Genomic DNA, 27,070 nt, shown 5'->3' on the forward strand with positions numbered 1-27,070 from the left:
GTGGTAAGAGAAGATACTTGCACCCTCAGCAGTAGTACCATTCCTGGGTGAGCTCTCAAAGTGCCATGGTGAGGAGTAATGTATGTTGGGGGCTAAATTTTAGACAGTGCAAGGCAGTGTCATGGAGAATCCAACCAAACCAGTGAGGCAGAATCATTCTTGGCTAATAAAGCTATTAAGTGCATCCCTGAGCTTGGGCTGTGTACCTTCTAAGACCTAAGCCTGAATCCTTTGCAAGAGACTATATTGGGCTTTGTGGCTGTGCCGACTCATTCAATGTTGACTCATACATCTTCACAAAGCTTTTTATTTTTAAACCAGTTTGCCTCACATATGCATTGTGCACACCTCAGGCACTGAAGTGGTCCTTGGGGAGTGGCATGAGCACAGCAGGTTTCATCTCCTGATATTCTAGCTGGCTCGCCAAGTTCAGTTTGAGCTTGAAGCTGGTTGAAGGCAGTCTTGTTTTCCCTACTCCCTTGTGTTATCCCTGCCTCTCATGCAGCCAGACAGGGAGCTGAGCCAACTGAAAACTTAACCCTACCCTCTCTAAAAATAACACTAGTTTTTCCTCAATCTCAGTTCCCTGAAGTAGCTTTCTACCTAGCTGTAAAAGCACCATGACAATGTAAAGGAGAGGTCAATATAGCATAGGCAGTTGTATATGGGGGTGTAGGACAGCAGATTTGACGTAAATTGGCTTACTCTGTATGCTGAGATACTGTATTTCTTCCTGCAATCCTAAAATCAGATGCAAAGCAGAAACAACTGGGGGTGTTATCCCCTTTTTAGTTTGGGTGGGTTTTTTTTTGAGAAAAAAGAAACTTTCAGTCTTTGAGCTTAGGCTTCCATGAACTGTCTTCATCTACAAAGAGGTTATTTTATTTATTTTGCTGCCGGTTTTAAGATAAAATTGGTAAAAATGCCATCTGAGTTTTAAAGTTATTGTCCTGGTTTGAGGGTAATTCATAGAATCATAGAATGGTTCAGGTTAGAAGGGTCCTTAAGATCATCTAGTTCCAACCCCTCTGCCTTGGGCAGGGACACCTTCCACTGGACCAGGTTGCTCAAAGCCCCATCCAGCCTGGTCTTGAACACTTCCAGGGATGGGGCATCTGCAGCTTCCCTGAGTGACCTGTTCCAGTGCCTCACCACCTTCAGAGTAAACAATTTCATCCCAATATCTAAATCTCCTCTCTTTCCGTTTGAAACCATTACCCCTTGTCCTATTGCTCTTTTCCCTGAGTCCCTCCCCGTCTTTCCTGTAGGCCCCCTTCAGGTACTGGAAGGCCACTACAAGGTCTCCCCAGAGCCTTCTCTTCTCCAGGCTCAACAACCCCAACTCTCTCAGCCTGTCCTCATAGCAGAGGTGCTCCAGCCCTCTGATCATCTTTGTGGCCCTCCTCTGGACCTGTTCCAACAGGTCCATGTCCTTCTTGTGCTGAGGACTCCAGAGCTGGACGCAGTACTCCAGGTGGGGTCTCACCAGAGTAGAGGGGCAGAATCACCTCCTCTGACCCACTGGCCATACTTCTTTTGATACAGTCCAGGATGTGGTTGGCTTTCTGGGCTGCAAGCTTTTCCAATACTCTTGGATAAAAATGAAAAGGAGAGAATTTTCATCCTCTTCTATGTTTGCTGGAAAAATTTGTTGCAAACAAAGGCAGCGATGTTGTCAAGGAATGCTCATTAATATTCTCTTTCTCTAGTAGCAGCAGCATAACTTCTTGATAGTTAAATGTTCCAGTCTTACACTATGCTTTTACCAGTTTAAAAAAAAAAATTCTCTCAGAAATTACAATAGAATGGAAAGAAACTTCTAGGATTTTAGTATATACAGCACCATGGATGAATGAAACCTTGCAGCATATGGTCTGATGACTGTTGAGAAGCTGGCATTTGTCTGTAGGGAAAGTCACCAGGTTTTTTTTTTTTTTATCATTTGGGTGGCATGAGTGAAAGACAATGTTACCTTCAATAAAGCATGGTTAATACCAGGAAACTTAAGAGTTTGTTTATATTGTGATTTTCATGCTTCAGCTGTAGTTAAGTGGTTAGCTTCTTCAGAGCAAGGGTTTTTCTGCCCTGTGGTTTCCTGTGTTTTGAAACTGTCTAGGTATCTGGCAGTGGTTTGGTGAAGGTTAACGTCTGGCATGCAAACTGCTTGCTGTCTTCCAGGTTCTCTGCTGAAATCCCCCCTCTCTCTAATGGGGCTCTTGCAGTGAAACCCAGAGGATACACCCTGCTGCAAACCTAACTCCTCAACCCATATTCCACCTGATTAAGCCAGGACAGATTAGCTAAAGCATGCAGAGAGCTGATGGGGCAGCTATTGCAAAACATACAAAGACTTCCTTTCTTCTTTTCAGATTGTATTGAGACATCACAGGTATTCTGGTCTCAAAACGCAGTGGAGCCTGCAAAACATGTTTTATGGTATTGGCCCGGTGGAGTGTATTCTTAAAGACTTAAAGGCATCTACTTGGTAAAGAGGACCAGAGAGGGACTCGAGGCCCTTTGGTTAGAGGGCAAAGCTGCATCGGTTCAAGAGACAAGCTTCGCATGGTTGTTGAAGCCAGTGGGTGCTGGTGGCAGGAGTTGCAGGAGTAGGGGGTTAGTAACTAGCTCCTGTGTACTGCAATTCTGGATGGTAGTCATGCATCATTTTTAAGAACTTACGTAGGCATCATAGGAATTGTAAGTTGAAACACCTGTGTTTACTTTAGTTATCTCTAAGAAAAGACTTGATGTAGATGGAAGTGTTCTGGTTGAATGAAAGCTGTCTTTATCAGCCCCAAGCACTGAAGAGTTGCATGCTAACCACAAAATTTGCCACTTAGGAATTTTGCTTGTTATACGAAAAATTAAAAGGCAAATGAAGAAGTATGTGAAGATCGTACGCCTTCCAAGCCCTCTGCAGCCAAGATGTCTAGAAGTACACGGGATAGTCCTATAACTTTCCTAATGCTGTAAGAAAAAACACTGAACATTGTGAAACTTGTAGCGCAGTTGTGGAAGTAGTACTGAGTCTAAACATGTGGGGTGGGTGCGTGCGTACATTCACACATACAACAGTAATTACAACAGCCTAAAATTCATGTCCTGACCACAATGATGTTGCTCCATTTTTCAGTAACTAAGAAAGGAATTTGGCCCAGTGAATGAATTTGAAACGCTCTCAGTTGGCCCGAGTGATCCAGAAGCATTCCTTCATGTTATAAGAAACATGTGCATTTTATGTTCGCAGGCAGTGATTGCCATATACCAGAATGCAAACAGAGTACTCCTTGCTTCTGCTGCTTCTTCTCTAACTCGGACTAGACCTGACTAGTTTATATTAATCAAGTGGGATACAAGAGGCATAGTGCAAGCCCTGAGTTAGAGCTGGGAGTAAGTGAAAGTCCTGTTCTGGTAGCGATTCTTTGTAGCTTTCTGTCAAAAGGGAAGGGGTATGAGCCTACTTCAAAGGCGTAATGGGCGAAGTAGTTTTATAACTACTACTTAGTAGTTCTTTAAGAGTAGTAGGGATTACATAAGCAGTGTTTACAAGGCATCGGTGCCCTTACAAGCCTTTTTGTCTTTGCCTGTTGTCAGAATCGCTGAGGGTGGCAGGTGCCTTTGGAGACAGCCTAGTCCAATTCTTCCCCGCTCAAAGCAGGGTCAGCCAGCGGGGGTTGCCCATGACTCTGGTTGTGTTTTGAGTATCTCCAAGGATGGAAACTCCACAGTGTCTCTGGGTAACCTGTTAACAGTGTTTGATCACCTTCACAGTAAAAAAACCTTATGTTTATGTGGAATTTTCAGTATTTCAATTTGTGTCCTTTACATCTTGTCCTTTAACTGCATACACCTGCGAGAGGAGCCTGGCTCTATCTTCTTTACGCCCCTCCACTGAACGATCCCGGCTCTCTCAACCTTTCCTTGTATGACAGATCTCTAGTCCCTTAATCATCTTTGTGGTGCTTCATGAGATTTGTGCTCTTACGTCCATGTGTCTCATATTGGGAAGCCCAGCACAGGACACAGTACTGCTGAGGTGGCTGAGCAGAAGGATCACCTCCCTCAATCTGCTGTTAACTCTTCCCAATACAGCCTAGGATCTGCTGTCTGTCTTTGCTATAGAGATGTGCTGCTGGCTTATGTTCAACTTGTCTACTAGGACCCCCGAGTCCTTCTCTGCAAAGCTGCTTTCCAGCCAGTTGTTGTTGCTGAACTTCATGAGATTCCCATCAGCATATTTCTCCAGCCTGTCAAGGTGATTCTGAATGGCCACACAACCCTCTGGTATTATCATCTGTTCCTCCTAGTTTTGTATGATCTGAAAGTTTGCTGAGAGTGCACTCTGTCCCATCATCTAGGTCATTAATGAACTTGTTAAACAGTATTGGCCCCAGTATCACTCTCTGGAGTAACACCACTAGTAATTGTCCTCCAGCTGGACTTCATGCCACTTATCACAATCCTTTGAGCCTAGCAACTCAGCCAGTTTTCAATCCACCTCACTTTCTGCTCATCCAACCTATTTAGAAGTTGTACGAGGTTGAAATCTGTATCAGGAAATAGCAACCCATCAATCCATTGCTAGTTCAAAAACCCAGACAAACATTGCTGAAACCAGATTAAAAATAAATAGTAATGGAAAAGCAGATAGAGAAGGCTGCAAAAGAACAGGGACAGGAAAGGAGGTGCATAACTACAGTTTTGGGTGGAAGGGGAGTTTGCTAATTAGCTGTGGCTCAGCTTTTCTTTTGTCTATAAGAGACTTTGGAAGTATGGACTGATTTTTTTTTTTTTTTATTTTTTTTTGAGAAAAGTAAGTCAAAATGATAGGAAGGAAAAGTTCACAGTCTTGTTTGGAGATCTCAAAAAGCTGCTCAAAAAGCTTGAGCCTTGCCATGGCTCAGTTTCACAGGGACAACTGGCTGAAATCAATGTGCTGGATTCAAACCCTTCTTGTCCTCACAGGAGAACAACTTTCCTTTGATTATTGTTGATTTATACAAACTTTTCTCTCTTGAGTATGGGAAATGATCCAGTACTTAATTATTAGGCATTGTGAACCTCAAGGTTATGCATGTTCTGTACACGTTTATCTCAGCTTGTTCTGTTTAAATTGATACTAATTGGTTTTGTTGAAAGCAAAGCTCCTGATAAGATGTCTTGTTATCAGTGTTCCTGCTAAGCTAATTAAACCCCTGAGACAGCAATGCTATATGTTTTTTTTCTTTCTGCCATGAAAAAAGTGTTCATTTTGTTCATAGGCGTATGAATTTCTGTATTGCAACTGTCACCTCTCTTGTTACACAGGGGTTTATCTTGCTGAGGGGGGCCGCTCTGGCAAATTCTGCAGTCAGTCTGTCTGTTGAGACAAAACAGCCAGAGAGGTGTTGGTAGCCAAATGCCACTATAATTAGATGGTTAATTATAGTCAAGGTCGTTTGGGAATTTGTTCCCTGTTAGTATTTCTGAGACCAAACATCCCATTTCCAGATACTCAAAATATTCATGTGAATATCATAAATTACAATACCCTAGAAAAGAGCTAAATCCTAAAACGAGCATGGGTGTGACTATCACCCAGGTTTCCTATGGAGCTGTGTCCCTGTATCAGACAACAGTTGTTTCACCTTTAGGACAGTAGAGCAACCACCAATGCAGTAGTATCAAATGGATGTGTTTGGACACCTTAAAAAAAAAAAAGTCTCCCTTTCCTTTCCACCCAAGCTCTGACCACTGAGTTAAGAGATACATTTCAGTGCAAACGCTTGTAATGAATTTGGTGCTAAAAACGTGCTTTGTGTATTCTGGAAAATCACTCTGGTTTTTAATTGTATTTTAAGGCTGGCATGTGTTGTTTCTGTTTGTGTAGGTTTTTATGCGTGCTTCCCTGGAATGGTATTACACGTTCAGTTATAGATTTATAATGTTGTTTTTGTGTAAATTGTTGGTGCATCTGGCTGGCTGTTCAGTCATGAGAAGTGACAGGATAGCCTTGAGGGCAATCCGTTGCAGTAGTCATGTAGCATCTTACTAGGCCTTCAAGGCAAGAGAATTTCCATTCATTTAGTTGGCTGTCTTATTGGGACCCCCTCTCTCTTTTCAGTAAGTAGTAAATAGACTAATCTGTTGGGCATTTCTTTGCAAAATATGTATTTGCAGGCTAGCTGATGACTTTATTTTTTTAACTACTCCTAATATTTTACAGTTTCAAAAGAACTGTTGTGTGAAGAGGAAGTAAGACCTTGATCTTCCCAAACATCTTTCTAAAAGATAAGCAAGCTTCTTGTTGGAAATTGATATAAAATATGTCGCATTTGTTGTTTAAAGTGTATTTGAGAGCCTGTATGTTACTTTCTCGTGGTTTGTTTGAGAACATATTTCTTGCCTGCCTTGACTATGGTTGTTACTTGTAGTCTGCCTACTTGTTTAGGGCACTGACGTGATCATAAGCTTCCATGGGAGCAGTCAAGGGTTTTAGAAAATGAGGCTATGAACTGAGGGACCGTCTTGTTTGTTAACATTTTCTGTCTGAACTAGAAACCAGTAATAGTAAAAGAAGCATAAAAACCAGTGAGAAACTGCACAAGGATAGAGTTTGCTGTTGTGTGAGAGGATGTTGCAGGTAGCCCTGTGGCAACAGGTATTGCTAAGACTTGTGAATTCATAGGAGCACTGGATCCAAGTGATATTAGCTGCATCACTGAGAATTGGAGAGGTTGAAAAAACAAGGACAAGTTGACTGACCTGCCTGAACACTGGATTCCTATACTTTGTTTTAAGCCAGGTCATTGCCTTCCCTTTCTTTCTTCTAGCAGAATCCTCTAAGTGATGGTGGCAGGGAGTAATTTTATATGTCTGTTTTCCTCAGTACTTTTAATGCTCTAGTACAGTTGGTATGTGTTAATGGTAACATTTGAAAGTAATTTTTTTTTCTTTACTTGCTTTCTGAAGGTAATTGACCTCCATTCTGTCACATATAAGCTAAAAGGACATTTCTTTTATAAGCTGTTCAGAATGGCTGCAACGTTTTCACGACCACTGCAAGACTGGTTTCCTAGAAAAGTGGGAGTCTGTAGGTTGGTGCTACCAGTACATCTTCCAATTACAGCAGACTTTTCCTTCTGGAAGACAGTACAAATGGATTCTTCTTCCTCCCTTTTGACCCAAGAACGGATGCAGTTGTAGGTGCAATGTATCCATAAGTGGAAGTTTCTGTAGAGTGCTTCCTCTTCATTGGAGTTGTAGATAGGAGCCATCCCAGGCTAAAAGGTGTCTGTTTTCAGTCTTTATTCACTGCTAGACATTTCAGGGCTCTTGACTTTTACACAGCCCTTTGGTTTTGTCAAAATCTTCTCTCCTCCTTGCTGTAATAGATTATCCATGGATTCCACGTCACTGGGACAGCAATGCATTTCATTCCATACTAGTTGCCCGAAGGCGCAGGTTGATGTGCTTCAGATAAATGTCAGCTTGGGTAAAATGCTAGGGGACTGTGTGAGGAAAAGGATCGTCTTCCTTTTGCTCCAGAAAGCTGGTGGCTTGTGACAAGAGGACAGAAAAAGGAGGGAGGGGAGAAGAGGAGAACATCTGAAGCGCTTTATCAGATGGGGGTGAGCCCAGAACCATGAGACAGCATAGATGTTGGATTTGAGCAAGTGTTGGTGAGTCTTGGTGGAGAGTGCTGCTGTGCGAGGATGGGAAGGTACCTCAGCCCATTAATCAGCTATGCCTCTTCGGTAACTTTAGAGCATGTTAGGGAAGCATATAAGAAAATCTGTGCAAAAAAGAGAAAACAAAGGTCAAAAATCCATAGGTCTGCACTCCTGAATTGCTTTTTGCACACGCTTTGTTCCTGTTTTTTTTTTTTTTTTCGCTTCTCTGCAGTTATCAGCTTTTTATTGTTCATAGAGAGACAAACAGACTCTTGTTCCAGAGGGAAGGGGGTGGTGGGAAGGCCCGGGTAAGCGGGGAGGAATGTCCTGTTCGCTGCCTCACTCTGGCTCCAGGTCCGAAGACATGGTGGGGGGGGAATTTCAATGTATAAGGAGCAGTGAAGTGTCAGAAAACAAGCGACAATGAAAATAAAATGCAGCCAGTAACCTTGGGGCTCTGACACTGAGCAAATGTTTATCAGAGGAAGATTCTGCTGGACATCACCGGATAAGAATGAGTTGATGTCACTCTTGGCAAGGGCAGGAGCTCGGTTTTTTCCACACAAACAGCACAACACGGCAAGGGGAAAGGAGAGGGAAGGGTGGGAAGGAGGGGAGGGGAATGAGGAAGAGGAGGAGAGCTCTCTTTGCTATAAATTGGGCTAATAAAAATATATAAAAGCATGACTTGTTTTGTTGGAAGGAGTCTCAGTGCTGGGACATAAATAGACAAAGGTTAAGGATGCTTCAGGGCTCCTCCTACACTGCGGCTCTGAAGAGCTGTACACAGATTCCTGACGGCCGTTGCGTAATTTGCTTTGACTTGCTCCCAGTCGAGAGCGTACTATGGGCTCATTCCTGTGGCCCTTATTCAACAAAACCTCATTTGGCTTTAATGGGAATTTTTGCTTGAATAAAGAAGTTCAGCTTTTGTGACCTCTGGTAGCTTCAGTGCCTGGCCAATGAATAGCAGGACCTCCCCTCACCCTCAACCCCTGCATACCCTTCTTTTAAAGCTTCATCATATTTTATACTTCAAGTAATCAAGGTTTTCTCTGCAGAGAGACTTACACCAGGCAGGCAGCATGGCAGAACAGTAAAAGCTGCCTTCCAGTAGGTACCACTCTGAAGCTAAGAATTAACTACTGGTATTTGGTAAATTTGACGGTATGTGGTGTTGGAAAGTACCTCAGAAAAGGTGTAGATAGAATAAGTGAATGTTGTGATAGAGCAGTTTTAGGAAAAAAAATTGCTTCTAAAACCAAAACAAAGAGTCTTCTAAAACCCAAAAAGCATGGGAAATCACTAACAACATCTAACCTGTGAGCTGGCTGTACCGGAGCACCTACTGCTGGTTGTCCCCTGTATGAATGCTCTTATAGAGCATAGAAGTGACATGGCTTTTTGTTTATTTATTTATTTAAAACTTATGACTTGATCTAATAACTTTTATTTTTCCCCTTAACAGAAATAGGAGTTGTGTGGTGTTTGATCTCTTTGTGTTCATGCATTCTGGTTCAGAGCAGACCGTTTCTAAAGTGGCACAAGTTAAACTGGACAAGAGCTCGTCTAGGCTGGAGTAAGTGCCAGCCTTCTAGCAGTACAGATGTGAGGTACTTTCTGCGTTCTATATCCATCCCTTTCTTCATCTCCACCACATTTGCAAGTTGCTACGAGCAGCCTACAGCTACCCAAACATCTGTAAGGTATTTGTGTAGTTAGCAAACAGCCTTTCAGGCTATTGAGCACTCGTGGAAAATTTGGCCATTATTTTTCAGAATGTGAAAGGATTTAAAGACTGCGTTGTTGGGGGCACAAACTTTGCAAATCAATTTAACAATATAACTTATATTCAGCTGGCTCTCATCACCAGGCTTTTAGTGCCACAGTGATAGTGTAAGGAGACAAAGCTTTACATTTGACCCTCTTGTTATGCGATTCCCTCAGGTATATGTGACTCTCCGGAAGCTTTTCAATTTGATGACTTCCTGCTAGATCCACGCTATCTCATTCAAAAAATTCGGTTAGCGCGGCGTTGATTGAATAGATTTGAGTGCTCTCTGTTGAACGACCTTACTAGACATGTCATACTTCAGACCTCTTTTGCAATGACTCCGCTCTCGGTAGGAGCGAAGAACAGCGCACCAGGCTTCAAGGCAGACTGGCCAAGGAAAAGCTGTTGCGTTTGTGCTGGAGCCGTTTAGAAGTGCAGGCAGGGTAAGCTGGGAAGGACAGATGGTCATGGTTGTTGTGGGCTCCACTCCTTTACTGAAAGCTATCAGAATCAAACAAACCATTTAACTGCTGCTGCTGTCCTCCTCTCCCTAAATTAATTCAGAAGAAGAGGGAGAAAAAATCACATATTCATTAACTAGAGAGTTGAATGAAAACATCTAAGGTACTAATGCATTTCTAAGAGAGTCTTAAGGACTCAAGGCTCTAGACTTTCAAGTTTTAACCTGTTCTAAATTGTTTTGTACCTTAATTTTAAGGCAGTTGAGGAGTTAGATACTGTTGTATATTACTGTCACTTATGTCTTCTCTCAAGTTAAGTTTCCTACTCTTTTTCTCCCCCAACCCAAGAAGAGATGCATACGTGTCTGCACTCCACGGTTTGTTTTCATGTTGCTTTTAGACTTCTTTTTTTGTTAGAGTGGAGATGTGGAGTCAACATGTTGATATTTATTTTTATTAGTGAAAACAAGAAATGCTCCATGATTTCAGAACACAAAATGGTAAGGCTCTTCTGCCATCACCCTTGTGGTTACTATTGCCAGGTGATCAAAGTTCTTCCCCTACAACTTCTGAAAAAAATTGTGGCTGGTCCCTTCTGCATGCCTTTTCTGAAATCTACCTCTGAGCCTGTTTTTCTACAGTTTGAAAAAGCAATGCAAATATGTTTATGTAGGACCCTATACCAAAACAGTATCTGGAACAGCTACTTTCTGTTAACAGCTGCGGGTCTTACAGCCATCCTGACATTACTGGTGAGCCTCATGCGAACAAAGTTTAAGCACGCGAGGTTTATCACCTTCATAAGAAACCTAAGAAAGTATGGATTGCATCCTGCAGATGCAGTGCAGATGCATAACGTCAAAATAATGTTCCAGTTACAGTGAATCAGTGGTAGACGTAGTAGTTAGAGGTCCCTTCGACCTGGATATACTGTTTGTAGGACTTCGGTATTTTGCTGGGTTCAGTATTATACTGGACCTGATGGAGGGTTTTCTGAAAGTTGAATTGAAGCTGCCGAGTCTGCAGACTGTGCACAGGAACAAGCCGCTGCGGCTAAATGTTTAATTTTCAATTGTTTTCATGTATAATCTTGAAAATTTAATTTAGAAGCGTTCTATCTTTTTTCCTCCCCCCCCCCCCCCCTATTTTTATAACAAGGAAGAGTATTTGCCTGGGAACAAGGCTGTCTTTGGCTTTGCAGCTCATCCCTTCCTGGTATTTTATTTCTTATCTAAAGTCAGAGCCTTCTGCACAGAACATAAGAATTAACTGCTGTCAGTGCTGCAGAACGAGTTGTTGTTTCAGATGGCGAGTGGAGAGAAACTGAGCTTTATGGGCATGTATATGTATCAATACAGAATAACGTGGTTTTCTTGAGGCGCTTTTCTGCCCAGTGGTATGATGCAGAGGGGGAGAGGTGTCTGACTGATACTTTCTTGCTCGGGGGCTCCTCCTGGATGCAGGGACCCTGGGTGCTGCTGGCAGAGCAGTCCCATGGCAGCTGGGTGCTTGGGGCTGAGGTGGTGAGTGCTGGTGTGGCAGGAGGCCTGAGCTAGGGGAACAAGCTTTGCTTCTCAACGCCTAAGCCGCAGTGGCCGAGCGTTGCAGCTCTGCTCCGATTCAGGCCCTGCATTAATCATCGGGAAGGTTACGGTGCTGGAGCCTCGCCAAGAGTAGTAACTGGCTTTGTGCACAAGCAATACCCAATGGAGATTTGTTAATTGAAATGCCGTTAAGTTTCTCTTACAGTAAACCAAGTCAGAAAGTCTGGTTTATTTGTTGTTTTTCTAAAAGCCATACCAGATAAAGTACTCAACAGTTGAGTAACTATTCAGTGTTTTTAGTTTTATTTGGCTATTGTGCATATTTTCTTGTGTTACAAATAAAAGGAATAGACAGATGTCCTCATGTACCTATAATTACTCTAACTGGTGGTATTCTGATGCTGTATGCATCCGTAACATGTTGTATTTTTCTTTCTCTCTTTGTATAGTCAAAGGATGCCAAGAGCAAGTCTTATAATTTTGCATGCCAGACTCTACCCCGGACTGAGGAAGAATGTCTGTCTCCAGATCATCCCCAAAGTGGTAGAGCTGATCTAACAGCTGAGAGGAGGAAGGACATACCTATCTATAGCTGTGCGGTTTGTGCTGCTTCTGGGTCTTGACCCCCTTGTGAGCCAGTTTGGCTTGCTGGGCTGATGGGGAACTAATAGTGAGAAGTAGTTTTTGGGTAGGTTGATGAGCTGAATCCACCTGTGGAGGAGCTCAGTGAGAACCAGAACTGGTACAAGGATGGGACCTGGCCTGCATGCCAACAAGGGGTGGCAGAGTAAGGAGTTTCATCCCCTTTTCAGCATCAGAGCGCCCTAAGATGAGCTCAGGATGTAGTTCTGCAAGGGTACCTTCTTAAACAGGGACAGAGGGCTTTTCCTGACTGCTGGGAGACTTTCAAGCTATAAAGGCTTTATAAGTCTTGTAATGGACCTTGTAAGTACCTTGCAGGAGACGTGATTTAGGATGAGCAAAGTTCCACCTACCATGTATTTAGAACCCTTATGGTGAGGAAGTGAAGTTTTGCTATAAAATGACTGATACTTTCCATGACAGACTTAGGAAATAGGTTCGTGCTAAGTGTGAGCACACCATCAGCAGACTGTATATTAAAAAAAAAAAGGGGGGGGGGGGAGGGAGGGGATGTTTTTACAGCTGCACCATTTGGGGGGGATGGGGGTTAAGTGGAGGGAGAAATATATTGTTATATTCTGGGTATCTGTAACCGCAGAGGGAGTGACGCATGTGCTTGGCAGAGCTGGAATGTGGAAGTTGTCGGGGGCTGGCTCCGAGATGTGTCTCCCCGGGCTGATGGCCACGCTGGGACTCGAGTCATTGTCTTCCAGCGTGGGGAGCCAGGGCTCAAGAAGCTCCCAGGCTCGTTAACCCTGTGCCATTACTTGTTGTAACTGATAAAAGAGGTACTCCTAGATTACCGTTACCTATAAGGACATGATCACACAAATGTTGTCATTAGGTATTCAAAGCTTGCTTAAGTAGCAGCTTATTTTAACAGTAAGATGATCCTCTTTCATGATATTTTACTAGTGAGTTTATTTACTGAAGTGCAAAGGGAATGTAAACTGTCTACTACAGAGGAGGTGCAATTTGCTTGATTTCCCCCCCTGGGGATTTTAAAACACTTCATGCTAGGGATTCCTTATTGTGCTTTGTCTTTCTTCAAGGCACTTTGCCACTTGACAGTATTTGACAGGAGATGATAAATGTGGAGGTAATACAGAGCATAGCAGGCCACTTACTTCTGTGTAACTGTTGAATGTTTTAGGTACCCTAATAAGCCTTGCAAAGCTGAGTGATTAGTTTTTTAAACACACTGTCAAAAGTAAACAGTGTGTGCATTGTCTCTTCCTTCTCTCCCCAACTTCACCTTTGAGTAATTTCAATATCCTAAATTTAGTTGTTATAATTTCACGCCTGCTCCATGTTTCCATCTGGCCACGGAAAATACCTTTCTGCTGGGAACAGTAATAGCTATTTAGATACCGATACTGCTGGGAAAGTCACATCCATTATATCCCTTGAGTTACTTCTAAAATGGGTTCTAATGGATGCGGGAAAAGAATCAAAGAGACAGAAAAGTACATCAGCGCTTGAGTTTGGCCAACTTGAATTAGGAAGGTAGGAACAAACCCCAAATATTTAAATACAAGTTGGAGAGCTAGGACAGGGATGAAAGTGTTGGTTCAGACTTCAGCAACAGGCGTTCACAGAAGAAATGTCAGATGGTAGATCATTTAAATAGAAAATAGCTCTTCCTGAATAATTTTGTGCTGTTTGGGCAGTGTGGTTGCCAAAGAAAGAAGTTTAATTGTCTGAGGGCATCCAGGTTCCTGAAGCGATGCTTCCTTGCTTCCTTGAACAGGAGAAATGCAGTGGATAGACCCTCTCTCCTTTACTCAGTTGGACTTGCTAGTAGATAAGCACTTACCGTAATAAACAAAATAGTCCAGTAAGAAGCAGTTATTTAATTTCTGTGAAGTTAATATGTGTGTGTGATACTGTGAAGTATATGATGTATGAGCTACGTACGATGGGTTTATCATTTAAAAAAGTTTCATCAGCCCCCCTTGGACTTTGCTACTCCTGAGTAGTGGAGCCATTCCAAGTCATGCTGGTAAAGCCTTCAGAGAAGGAATAAGTATTATCCAAATTAAGATTTGGATGTGAAATGGCAGCCCACGTTGCTAGAAAAATGGCTGAGTGGTAAGTTGGGTCGCATGTGAGAAAAGATAAAGCAGAAGATGTCAACCCTGTTGCATTTACAAATGATTCTTGTTCTTCGCTATATTTTCCTGAATGCACATTGTAGAGAGAAATTCCTAGTACCTGTGGCCAGAAAGTGTCAGTAGTATATTTTGGACAGTGCTTCTTTAATGTGGATTTTAGATAGCGCTCTTGGAAAACTGGACAAAGGCCATGACATAGCCATAACTCTTGGCCATGATGTTATTTTTACTATGGCAATACACCTTCACTCAAGCTCTTAAGGTTTGAGGCTGCATTTGTAATTGAGGATATATTGTTTGCCAGAACAGAAGTGAATGATTCTAAGTCTAACACTTGACTGTATTTTGGTCCGATACAGAAATTCCCTGTGAGAAAAGTGGAAGAAAATATCACAGGTGTCTGCTTTTTTGTGATGATACAAAAATGAAAGGAAATACATGAAGAGTGCAGCTTTCAGATATATATTTCATGTATATAAATGATGGTTGTACCAGAATCAGCACTGTGCTTTGTTTGCAATTATAAAGCATCGATAAAAAGTTTCATCAGCAGATCCTATTCCTTATCTAAAAGGAACTCTTTCAGTGAAGCTACCTTTAAAGTTTTCTCTGCCACTTTGAAAACAGTTTTCTCCATCTCTGGAAAAGAAAACTGAAGTCTTGGAGTTGCTGAATCTCTAAGTAAATGGCCTGTTCATCAGTCTTGCTCTGTGCCATGCTGTGGCAATAAATTGCAAACAGAAAACTCTCAAATTGACATCTGAACTGAAGAAAGTGCCTGAAAGTTTGGAGAAAACCAACAGACAGCAGTATCAGTTAATCTAATAAAAGATGTTACATGTTGAAGAAGCATACCTCATTTACAGACATGTCGTAGATGTAATCTGTGAGCCTGAAGCGGCTGGGCATTTTGCCTTAAATCATCTTCCCTGTAACGTAGTCTCAGGCACAAGGCCTATGAATAAGTTACCATGGAGAAAACTAGGCTGTGAACTCAGGCTTGCAGCACTTCAGCTATGCTGTAGTAATTGCCTGTGTGTGCTTTTGCCTCTTCGTAAAAGCAGCACAGTGTACTCTGCCCCCACTGAATTTACTTGGGGTTAGTGTGTGTACACAGGCTGGTTATTGTAGAAGAGCAAACGTGCCCCAACTTCACGTGGGTGCCCTTGTGCTCAGACGTGACCTTTAGATGTCAACTTTCCTCTAAACCACTGAACACTGGTTTTTTGTGGGTTTTATTTTTTTCTGCTAGTATGTGCTATGTCTTATGGATGAATATCCATGCACTTTTGCCTAAAACAAAATAAAGATTGCCTTGAGGCTAATCTTTATTACTTCTGTTGGTTTTTTTAAATTTTTATTTAAGAGAAAATGAGTTTATTTGTTCCTGCTGTCCCTTTTCTCTTCCATCTACGGCCTAGAAAACTTTGCTTCTACTGGTAAACTTCAACAAAACTTTGCAGCTGGAGAGAGATACAAAAGGTAGTTAAGGTCCTATTATTTCAAGAAATATGGGTGGACAAGTAAAGTTGAGACTCTCTCAATGCTTTGCAGGCATAAAAAACCTGAAATGACGGTTGGCTGTTGCTAAAACAGAGAAGTCCCCCTCTGTCCTTTCCTTCCCTCTCTCCTGCCTCCCCTGGGACTAGCTCTAGTTTTTGATCTCCTGGTACTCTGATTCCTTTTGCTACCCTAGAGGAAAACAAAAACCACTGGATTAGTTTGCTGTGTTTTTAGTGAAGTGAATCGTTTTCTGTGCAAGAGCTGTGGTGAGGCACATGATAAGGAAGATGGGAGTTGGACCTTCCCTTTTGTGGAGCCTGTATGTCGGGGTTGGAGGGAACAAGCTGTTGATTTGGCTCTGGTTATCTTATGAACCTTTATTAGATGTCTGAGAATCTGTGTGGGAGAGACCATGTTGATGCTCAGTGCTCAATGCTGACGGTGCTGTAGGAAAGCAGGCTCCGCTGCTGCCTGCCCTGCTGGCGTTTGGTATTTTGAGGGCAAGAGAAGGGGAGGGATGTTCTGGCCCTGAAGTCATTAGGATGACGGACAGCAGTTTCCATGTGGTCTCAGATAAATCATTTAATCTCTTGGTGCCTCAATTCCTCATCTTATAAAATGATGTTAGTCTTCTGGCCTCTTGGTTTGCAGAATACTTAGGATAATGGTGTCAGTTGTAGCCTGCGGATATCATGTGTGCATGCCATCAGATGATGGTAAGTCTTGGGTCTCTCCAAGAGAGAAGTTTGTGTTGTTGGTTTGTTGTTTTTTTTAAAAAAATAAAAGTTGCTGCAGAGTAAGTACAGCTTATTGCACGACACAGGACCATTATCTCTCACTTCCCTGTGAACTACCCCTTCCATTTTTCCAGACTTCTGCCTATTTTTATACTTTGGGGGCTGTTGCAGGAAGCTGGCCATACAATATTGCAACTGTGTTGTCAAAAAAACACTTTTTTTCTATATTACTTCTGTGCTCTAGAAGTGAAAAATCAGTGGGGAGGTGGACTGGGTAGGATCTTTGCTGGTTTTAGTTGACAAAGTGCAGCTGTGTGCTTTTCTTCAGAGTATCTTGTCTACCATTTTCCCTACCTGAAGCTTCAAAAGAAGGGTATTGATAGGCATGTTTCCAATTTTATGGCAACTGCTAGCAACTTGTTGAAGGTGTAACACTGGGCAGTCTCGTACTTCCAGAGAGGCATATCTAAGTAACTGCACGCTGAAATCTCAGATGCAGATGGTGCACTGTTTTCTCCGTGTGGACATCCAGGTTTCTAACAGTCCAAATGAGGAAGTGTTTCTGATTTCTTTCTATTTTACTCCTTTTCAAATGGAAATTTTAATTCAGAATTTTTTTTGCATCACTGAGACATTTGTGTTTTGCAGCAGTCTTCAAAGTCCTGGTCATGATCAGACGCCATTGTGCTAACTGCTGTACGGGCCATACAAAACATGGGGCAAAAGTCATCACATCAGAGAAGCTGCAGGCTTCAGTGGCACAAAAAATTGTGTGCACACTATTGAGTATGTATAGCCATCCTTATGTGACAGGAGAAAGCTTTTGTATAGATGTATAGAAATCTTTGCAGGATCTAGTCCTAAGCAGAACTGAGGCTCAATAGGAAAGCAGAAATATCATAAACACTCTTTTAGTAATAATAATAACAACAACAAAACCCCCCTCTGAATCACAATTTCTGCTAATGTAAATAATGTGACCTTAATAGGTGGAAATCTGTGAAAGTGTGGGGGTTTTGTCTTACAATTGTAGCAAACTACATTTTTGTAGAAGCTTGAATGTCTTGTGTCATCTTGATGTTTTGGGTTGGTTTTTTTTTTAAGACAAATGGTGGAGGAACAAAAGGGGAGGTGATTTATATATCTTGGTGAGTAATGTCTTACAGGCAATAGTTTACACTGTGTTAGGAGACCGAGGTGCAGTATTCATACTGAGACCGTATTTGAGCTCTGCAGTCAGAAAAGTTGCCTGTTAAACGATGTGACAAGATGAGAGTCTTCATCCCATCTGTCACCCATGCAGAAGTAAATAATCACATGGTACTGACTCCAAAGTAGAGAGAAAATCTGCTGTTACAGCCAACATTCCTTGTCACAATACAAATATGTTCTTTGCTCACATAATAGCTATTCAGTTTGCCTACAGTCATTGTGTTCCCCCATTAAAGTTCAAAAGAATTGAAAATACACATTCGACAAAGGCAACTTTTGTCTTGGAATGAATAAGTATTTTATTACAAGGTGTTTCATCAGTGAGATTTTTAGAAAATAAACTGGTCTGTGAAAAAGATCACGTGGTCGTCCACATTTGAGCTTAAAGATTTCTGGATGAGTAGCAGTGATTTTATTTTTTTTTTTTTTCTATTTCAGTTTCTTTACAGTTAACTCGTACTAATTCTATGCCCTTTTCTTAAGGGCAGCCTGGGTTTCCAAATTTGAGTGTATAAATTTTGATGTTTCTTAACTGAGATGCTGTACACAAAAAAAGAAGAAAGAAAACAGAAAAAAAGAAAACACACAGCAAAACAAAACAACCCCCCAAAAAGCTATTTTGACTTTTCAGGCTTTGCTGGAAATGTAGTCTTTTCTTAGGCTTCAAGAATGAGTGAGGAAGTACACAATTAAAATTCAAAGCATTTAGTCGATAAGAGCCCTGTAAACCTGATTACCTTATCTGTTTGGAAGTATTTTAATGCCTTTTATTCTGCTGCATATACATGTGCAATTATTTTGTGTTAAAGTCCTCCTGCATGGAGAATCTATGGAAATTAGCTCTCTATCTCAGCTAATGGCAAGTTGCTGCCTCCAGACTTGTGCAGGCAGTAATGGTCAAGAAAGAAGACTCAGTCTTTAGGGATGTAATTTCATCTGTTTCTTGTGTGGATCTTTTTTTGGTACTTAGGATGCCTGAAGGTACTGGCAAAACAATCTCCCCATGCAAATAGCAACAAGAAAGGCGACTCTGATAGTTAAGCTGTGGCCACTGAGGCCAGACCTTATTTAAGAAGCTGGCCGGGCTGGGTAGCTTCTACCCAAGAGCTTTAAAAATGCTTGATGAGGCAAGTTGTGGGGTTGATCATTTTTAAATACTCTGGTGTACACACACTCTTGGAGACTTGAAAAACAGTCGTGCTTTTTAAGCTAAAACTAACACTGTTTTAATGAGGGTAAATTAAATGACTCAATGCTATTATATTAATAGTAGCCATAGTCTACTCAAATTCAATGAGGAATAGAAGATCTGAAAAAATTTTATTGTCTTGGATGAAATTTATGAAGAGGAGTTTCATAAAAAATTAGGGTAGTAAGAGGAGAAGTTGGGAACAGCTGAAAATAAGGCAAGTTGCCGGCAGCACAGGTGATTTTGAAGGGTGGGAGAGGGGAAAACACTGTAGTTAAAGCAGTTGTGAAGGAAGCTGTAGACAAATAGATATCCACAAAAAAAAAAAAAAAGGCAAAAAGAAACTTGTGTTAGGAGAGAAAAGATCACAAACTCTAGTAGGTTAAATAGGAAATCATCAGGAGACCAGGGGAGAAATTCCTTGAAAATAGCTTTCTACTAGTATATACTTAATAAAAGTGTTTTAGATTCTCCAGAAGCATGCTGAAGACTCCATGGGATTGTCTTCAGAGAGGAATTTCAGAAAAGCAAAATCAATTAGTTGAATCAGCATTTGCTGTGAAAGAAGTACGTCATTCTTTACAAGGATGAACGAGACGGGTTCACAGAAGAGGTTTTAGAAAAAATGGTAATGTGCACATTAATAAACCTCCAGAACCAGGTGCCAGAACTGGGAACACCTCTGTAAAGCTGACAAGCTATTGCTAATTGTGGTGTGTAATCTGTTGCTTCATTTAACCTTGCTCTTGGGACAAAAGGTGATGACATGTACAATACGCTGTGATGCGTGCTCTTAAAAAGGGTGTTGCTGATCAGTAGGCCCAGCAAAGGGGCAGCAATTATAGAAGCAACTGGATTGTTAGAGGTGTAACCATTGTACGTTGTTGAAGAATTGACTTTGCTTTTAAAGAGGGAAGTCAGGCCTCATGTTAGAGGTGTTGGAAAGTGTTGCAGGGGTAATTGGAGAAATTAAGTCTTCTGTGGGGGAGGAGATGAGACGGATCAGTGGGGTTCTTGAGCTTGGAAGGACGATGGGAGAAAGTACATCCTGCAAGTGTAAAACAGGCGAAAATAGTTTTCTTCGTGCGTTGCATAAATAAGCGTCTTACTTATTGCCACAGGATATTGTGGAAATAAATGTATACCTTTCAAAAAGGATTAGTGAAATTCAAGTACCATAGCTTCACTGAGCACAGTATTTTGTGCCTGCAACTTTATTAATAACTTCTGGAGGCAGGAAGGTTGTGGAAGAGGAAGAAGAGCTGATAAAGATATTGTTTTCTAAATGTGCTCTGTTGTCAAATGTTGGAAGCAGTATTCTGGGCAAGGTAGACTTCTGGTCTGATTAAATAAGGAGTTACTTTTAAAGACCTCTCTTATATTCCACAGAAAGATTGGTTAGCTGATGACAGTGACTGTTTCTGGCCTTAAAATTTAGTAACAAGACCACAGCATCATGTGCTTTGCTGTCTGTAATAATAAATTAACAACTGTGGACCTATTGGTTTTCTCTTTGTAATGTCTGCTATTACTGGTTGAAGAAGGGATTGACAAGTCAAAATGTGGAAGTCAAACAGAAATATTAATACTTTTCAGGTTGGAAAGCGCTCAAGTTGTTAGGATTCTCCATTAAAGCAGCAGAACATAACTATGGCGCGTTACTATGTTCTGTATGTATGTAGAATCAGTACAGCATGTAAAGCATTTTTTCAAGAACTTCACTTCTAGTCATAAAAATGCTTTTTAAACTAACAGCTTTCTTCTGCTCAGTAGGATGTGATTTGTTGGAAGTGTATGTTGATCTGGAACCAACAAGGAGATGACTAAGTAGGAGGAAAATGGTTTTAACATGCCTCTGCTTTGCCAAGGAATATGGAAACAATAACAGATTTGTCAAGTCTGTGGGTCAGCTAGCCTTGTAGTGATATATGATATTTCTCTATGCACGACATACTTGGTGTATTGGGTTGTTGTTTTTTTTTTTTTTTTTTTTAAAACACCATTTAGGAGCTGAAACGTAAATCTTTCTTTGTCCCAGTTGCTGTTTATCACCTTCATGGGCGTGCCGTTTACTGATCAGATGTATCCAGAGTAGGTGGTAAATCTTTACTTCTCTTCGTTGCGTCAGGCGCATAATGTGGTCTGTCTTCTTATTTGTTTTATGGCGTAATTTGATAGCCAAGACTGTGCATGTTTGGCAGTTGCCAAAGCATTTTTGGTTCTTGTGCTAAAGCTCTGCAGTAGTCCTCCCGTTTCCCCATTTTTGTTTTCCCTAAGCCACGATGTCCTCCATGCCACCTTTCCTTATCACACTGGAGTATGTTGCATCACTCATGTGCCAAGAAGTCTTTTCTCGAGGTTTCAAACAGTGCAAAGATGATTCCTAGTGTGCTTCCTTCTTTGGAAGAGAAGCAACAGCTTGAAAAATGAGTATTCAATTTAATAAGAAATTAGAACTTTAGATGCTGTTTTCTTCCCATTTAAGAGCAGAACCATGCTCTTGGGTGTCAGGAAGTAATAATGACACAGATGAAATCACAGGAACATCCTTTCCTCACTGAAGAAGAGATAGTAGCTCAGCAGTTAGCTTCTCTGAGATGTGCTGGTGACCAGGTTCAAATTCTGGCTGTTTTGGTAGTGAGCCTGAACAACCCGGTAACCTCTGTCTCTCCTCCTTTTGGCAATTTTAAGAGTGACCTAATGAATATTCTGTTGCAATAGATATGATCTCATATCCTCTTACAAACCATGTGTAGACCAGTCACTGAAGGAGGCCCTGTTCAGTGGAGAGTTCAAAGTGTGAGACAAGGCTTTAAGAAGGCAGCAGTGGTTTTCAAGAGGAGAGTTTAATAATACCTGGAGGTTTGCAGTGCTGACCATCTCTCTGCTCTAAAAATGAAGCTTTCTCAGTGCTGAATTGCTAGAGGCTCTTAGATATCTCCTCAACTTCCTGTTAGTATAGGAACAAAGGACATCAGCAACACCCTTTTTTAACACCCTACCCTTTTCCGTGTCTTATTTTTGGTTCAGGGTTTTTCCCGTGGCTCTCAAGGTTTTCACGGGTATAGAGAAGTATGCTGCTGTCTCAAGTACAGAGCTCATGGAGGAGGTTAAACCTGTTTGGGGTCACTGCCTGCTGCTGGGAGGAAGAGATCTGGGTTCTGTGGCACAGGGGGGTCCTTTCCAGCCCTGCATCTCTCTTTTTCTACCCCCTGGGCTTCCCTGTTAAAACCTCCCTGGGATCTGAGTCTTTGCAGTCTCTCTCACTTTTGCCATCTGCTCTTTTGGAGTAAAACTACTGACTTAGAATCATAGAATGGTTTTGGTTGGAAGAGATCTTTAAAGATCATCTAGTCCAACACCCCTGCCATGGGTAGGGACATCTTCAACTAGATCAAGTTGCTCAAAGTCCCACCCAGCCTTAACACTTCCAGGGATGGGGAATCCACAGCTTCTCTGGGCAACCTGTTCCAGTGTCTCACCACCCTCACTGTAAAAAATTTCTTCCTTATGTCCAATCTAAGCCTACCCTCTTTCAGTTTAAAACCGTTGCCCCTTGTCCTGTCACTTACAGGCCCTGGTAAAAAGTCTCTGTCTCTTCTTACAAGCCCCCTTTAAGTGCTCAAAGGCCACAATATGGTCCCTCCAGACCCTTCTCTTCTTCAGGCTGAACAACCCCAACTCTCTCAGCCTGTCTTCATAGGAGAGGTGCTCCATCCCTTTGACCATTTTTGTGGCCCTCCTCTGCACCTGCTCTAACATGTCCATGTCCTTCTTGTGCCGGATGCTGTACTCCAGGTGGGGTCTCATGAGAGGGGGATGTTAAGAAAATGTATAGTGTGGGTAGTAAGTCGTTACTGTGAACAACAAAAAATGGTGGACCGGCTTCTTTGACAATGAGAATTTATGCCAGGTGGAAGGCTGCATGGTCTTTTCATGCTGTTATTCATTCTACTTTTTCCTTTCTTGCAGGTTGAAACTCTAAGCTAAATTGTTCTCTGGCATTGTCAGCCCAGAGTTCTTTGGAGAAGCTAGTTGCTTTGGCACCACCCAAAATAATGCCATAGCCTGTCTTTAAGCATCATGTGCTGTCTGTTTTTTATTGCTACTCCAAACATTTGTACAGGATTCTATTTCCACCTCTGCCTTCTTATGAAGGAATTCCAGCTGAACAGTTAATGTCTCACTTCACTTGAGCTTTTGTTTTTCTGGATAGTGAATTAGAGGCTCCTTAGAGTTTATTAATTTTTGCATTTAGCATTATGTAACCTGTACAAGGTTGTAAGAAAATTAGATAAGTTTGAGTAGCATGTTCCTTTATAGCTCGTTTTACAGTCCTTGGCCTATTCTGCTTCAAAATTCTCATAAGCAGCATAAGCTGGCCAAAATACACTCTTCATGTTAATTAAATCTCTTAAATAGAGTCTAATTTTCTTCCTTCTCTTGAAGTTGGTGAGAGATTAGTAATAAAAGAAAATTAGTTGGTTGATAGCATCATGTATTTGATCAGTGCAGAAACAGGATAACTGCCTCAGGTGCACGATGAACTCTTCATTCCTATGTGAACATTCAACATATTAAAAGTTGACAACATTATTGGAACATTTACCCTGACAAGATAATTTTTATAGACGATCAGAATTAACGAACTGATGAAGCACTAGAACATGTAACATACAAATTTTAAAAAAGCCTTATTTCCTTCAGTGGATTTGCTCCTGTTGAAGTTTTGCACTTCAGCTGAAAGTAGGCTTGAAAGATTTGCAGTTGATATTGCTGGACCCAAGATTTTGTTTGAGATGATTCTTTCTAAACCACAAAAAATAATTTGACTACTGCTAATACAGGGTTTTGAGGCTAAATGGTGAAGTGTCTGTTTCCTCTCCTGACCTCTTGACTCAGGCAGCGCAGTTGTAGTGGGCAACAAGTCAGTAAAACAAAATTATCTTTTTCTTCCTCTTACGATGAGGAAAGAAAAGGTTTTGCGTGAAGGGTAATTGAGAGCGTCCTGAGAGAATAAAATGTTGAGTGTTGATGAAAAGTAAACCTAATTCATCGTATCTGATGAAGTTGCTGTCATAGTTTTGTTTTCATTTCTGTCTGCAAACGTTTTCAAAGACATTTAACTTTCTCAAATTCGTGAGATGCTTCTGACTTAAGTCTTGGTTTCTATCTTATTCTTGTGTTTTGGCAAGAACTCTATGTCACCAGTTGTAGCTTCCAATAGGCATGGAGGCCATCCAAAATAGTTTCCATTTCCCACTGAGGTACATTCTTAGAACTTTTTCAATCCAAATAGCTGGCATTTATTACTTTTTAATTGTCTAGTGTGATACTTGCTTACATTTGCTGTTTTAATATCTTTTCCTGTCTGTAAACTGAGAGTCACAATGGGCACATGCATGCAGTCACTAAATTCAGTTTACATAGCTTGACGGATGTTTTGGGAAAAGCAGGTTGTGCGTATGTGCTGTTTGTCACATGGTGCCCCACAAGAAAAAAGTTGTTCTAATGCTGAAGGAAAATTAAATGAGAGTAAGTAAACAAAATAGCAAAAAAAAAAAAAAAAAGCATGTCCTTAGAGTTTAGCATCATTTTTTCCAGCAGCTTTGGGGAAAGCAGTCAGTATGGCAACACATATGCTTGAGCTCAGCAGAGGTTCTCAAATTGTGCTTTGTGGGCAAGAAAGAATGGGCAGGGGAAATGTCTCTGGACAATTTTCTCCTCTGGATTCTACCAGTGTCCCAATTTTAAGTTTATACCTTTTTTTTTTTTTGTGAGCTTTTTGTGAAACTTGGTCATGTGCGTAGGTAAGGATCTTAATTACATATTAAAAAAGAAAGAGTATATTTCTAGTCTTTGAAATTGTACAGAAAAATCTTAGAAGATGAAAAGGTTCTGAAGCTTTAAAAAACGCAAGGTAGGCAAATTACAGACATTTCACCCCTAATAATTTAACTTGGGTCATTTTTTATTCAGGTTTGTTTTGGGGGACCAGTGAATTTTTAGAGCTCTGGTTTTGACAGCATGATTCCAGTGAAAATTGTTTGAATCCCATGCCCATGTGGGAATGCAGATCTCAACTCCTTCCCCTTCTGGCATACATAAATGAGGAGAGGATTCATTTTTCACAGTTTAGGATTGTTTGTGGAGGAGACAAAACAGGACTCACTGTATACAGCTTATTGATGAAAACCAAGCTGATGTGTTGCGGGCCTGCATTTAGAGCCTGTGCTTAAGTTCTGTCAAGGAGGGCTAAGCTGTGTGGCAAACTGTGCTTTCCTAAACATCCATAAATCTTCAATCCATGCCCTTCCTTCTTTTAGCCTTCACTGGACTATTTCATTGCTGAAGTCTATTCAGTATCCTAAGAGCCTGAATTAGTTTTTCATTACCCCTTAAAGCTTTTCTTCTGGGTTTGTTCTGCTGCCTCTCAGCTTGCAGCTCAACTAGTTATATGAACAGTCAGATTAACTCTGGTCCTTCCCTTGCCTTGTAGGACTCCTCAGTGGGCAGACCTCTCCGACCAACACCAAACTGGAAAAGCTGGACCCCCAGCAGGTGCTGCAGCTGTGTCTCCGGTACCAAGATCATCTTCACCAGTGTGCAGAAGCCGTTGCCTTTGATCAGAACGCGCTCGTGAAGCGGATCAAGGAGGTACTGCCTGCAGCATGCCCACTTCTGGTGGAGAAGGGCTTGGGGCATTGGCTTGGCCATCTTGTGCTGTGAATGGAGGTCCTTGCCGTAGATGACCATGGGTCACTTGCAGCAGTCCACTTCAAAGTAAACCCTGTAGGGAAACTTTGTGGGTGTACAATTCGAGCAAAGTTTCCTGTCTTTCATTGTGGTTACTGTTAGGTGGTGTGATTATTGGTTATGCCCTATGATTCCTGGCCGTAAACAGTGGCTCTTCCTCTGGTATGGCAGGTACTGCAAGTAGCTGTTGAAGAAGTAAAAGATGACTGGAATTTTTAAAGGTAACATTCCTTGTTTAGATCTCTATAGCATACATTTTACTATGCCTTGTGGTTAGGCTCTACGTTAAGGAAAGAAAAGGTTACCTTAACATCTTCTGTGGTTGGAGAAGGTAGTATTCTTTCTTCAATGAATTTGTAGAGCTAGACTATGTTTTCAAAGCCCATAACATGCTGTCTCTCTTCTGATCTGTATGGCAAAAAGATCTTCCCGCGCTGCTGCTTTTACCACTAAACCATCATTTGAAAATTGCTGATTGGCCTTAAATATCCAACGATACTGTTGGGGAGGAAATTAATTCCTGGGGTGAGCATCCGGCAATTGGATTGTCTTTCTCATGTGTGAGTACTGATGTTGGAGGCAGTTGGATGGCTGACGGATTTTTTTTTTTTTTTTTTTTTAAGTCCAGACAGACTGGCACAATAGGAGATGCTGTTTGAGAGTGTTTTCTCCATACTCTCAGATGTGTAGAAGAACTGGTGAATGCTTCATGTGCCAAAAGTCTGTGAGAACAAATACTTTTCAATGTCAAAAGAAAAATTTTTGAACAGGTGGTTAATTTTTATTCGTGCAATATAAGTAATGACCTTGATTCGTTGTTGCTCTGTTGGCTTAGAGTTAAGAAAATCCCACATGACAAACTGGATAATAAATTTGATTCATTGGCTGTTTTGAGAAGCTGCTGTCATCATGAAGTTGTAAGTCCAAAATAACGTGGGAGCCATTAAAAAGGCCTTTTTACTTTCGTGTATCAAGATCTGAGGCCAGCTATTACACAAGATGTAAAGATATTTGCAGATGTTGGTGACTCAGATCACACAATCTCAGAAATGGGATTTAATTGCCAGCCTAATGACAGTGTACTGCATTAATCCAAGCAGACTGGAATTTTTTTGGCTGTTAAAGTGTGAGAGGGAATATCGACATGATTTAAAGTCATAGTAGATGGCACCAGTGCAATCTGCATTAGTTGGATTTGCCTTCTACAGGGCAAGTGGCAGAGTCCTTTTCAAATTAGCTATGGTGGTGTTTTCTTCCAGTTCGTAAGGCTTATGATTTTTTTTCATGTAAATAAAACAATGATACCGTCAGTAGCTGCTTTATCGCAGACTCCTCTCTGACAAAGGGAAGGAGGAACAGGCGACTCTGTAAGTCAAGCAAATGACAAGTTGGTTGGGTTGGGGGTTTTTTTGCTCACAACACTTAAGTAACTTCAGATGCTTTCAGTCCCTCTGCCAGATCTGGTGGGCTTTTACTGTTCATTTTC

At 41.4% G+C, this 27,070-nt stretch overlaps 1 protein-coding gene across 2 annotated transcripts in view; it reads left to right on the forward strand.

The window, feature by feature from the left end:
- BORCS5 (BLOC-1 related complex subunit 5) overlaps positions 1-27,070 on the forward strand; it is a 78,992-nt gene that overhangs the window by 27,942 nt on the left and 23,980 nt on the right. For both annotated transcript variants that reach the window (XR_008464486.1, XM_054188584.1), the window contains exon 3: positions 25,328-25,485. Coding sequence is in view for 1 of the 2 variants with exons in the window: in XM_054188584.1 (XP_054044559.1) it covers positions 25,328-25,485 (158 nt within the window). In the remaining variant the exon portion in view is untranslated. The remainder of the gene's footprint in view (positions 1-25,327; positions 25,486-27,070) is intronic.

Source organism: Rissa tridactyla, chromosome 1 (assembly GCF_028500815.1).
Source record: "Rissa tridactyla isolate bRisTri1 chromosome 1, bRisTri1.patW.cur.20221130, whole genome shotgun sequence".
Taxonomy (NCBI): domain Eukaryota; kingdom Metazoa; phylum Chordata; class Aves; order Charadriiformes; family Laridae; genus Rissa; species Rissa tridactyla.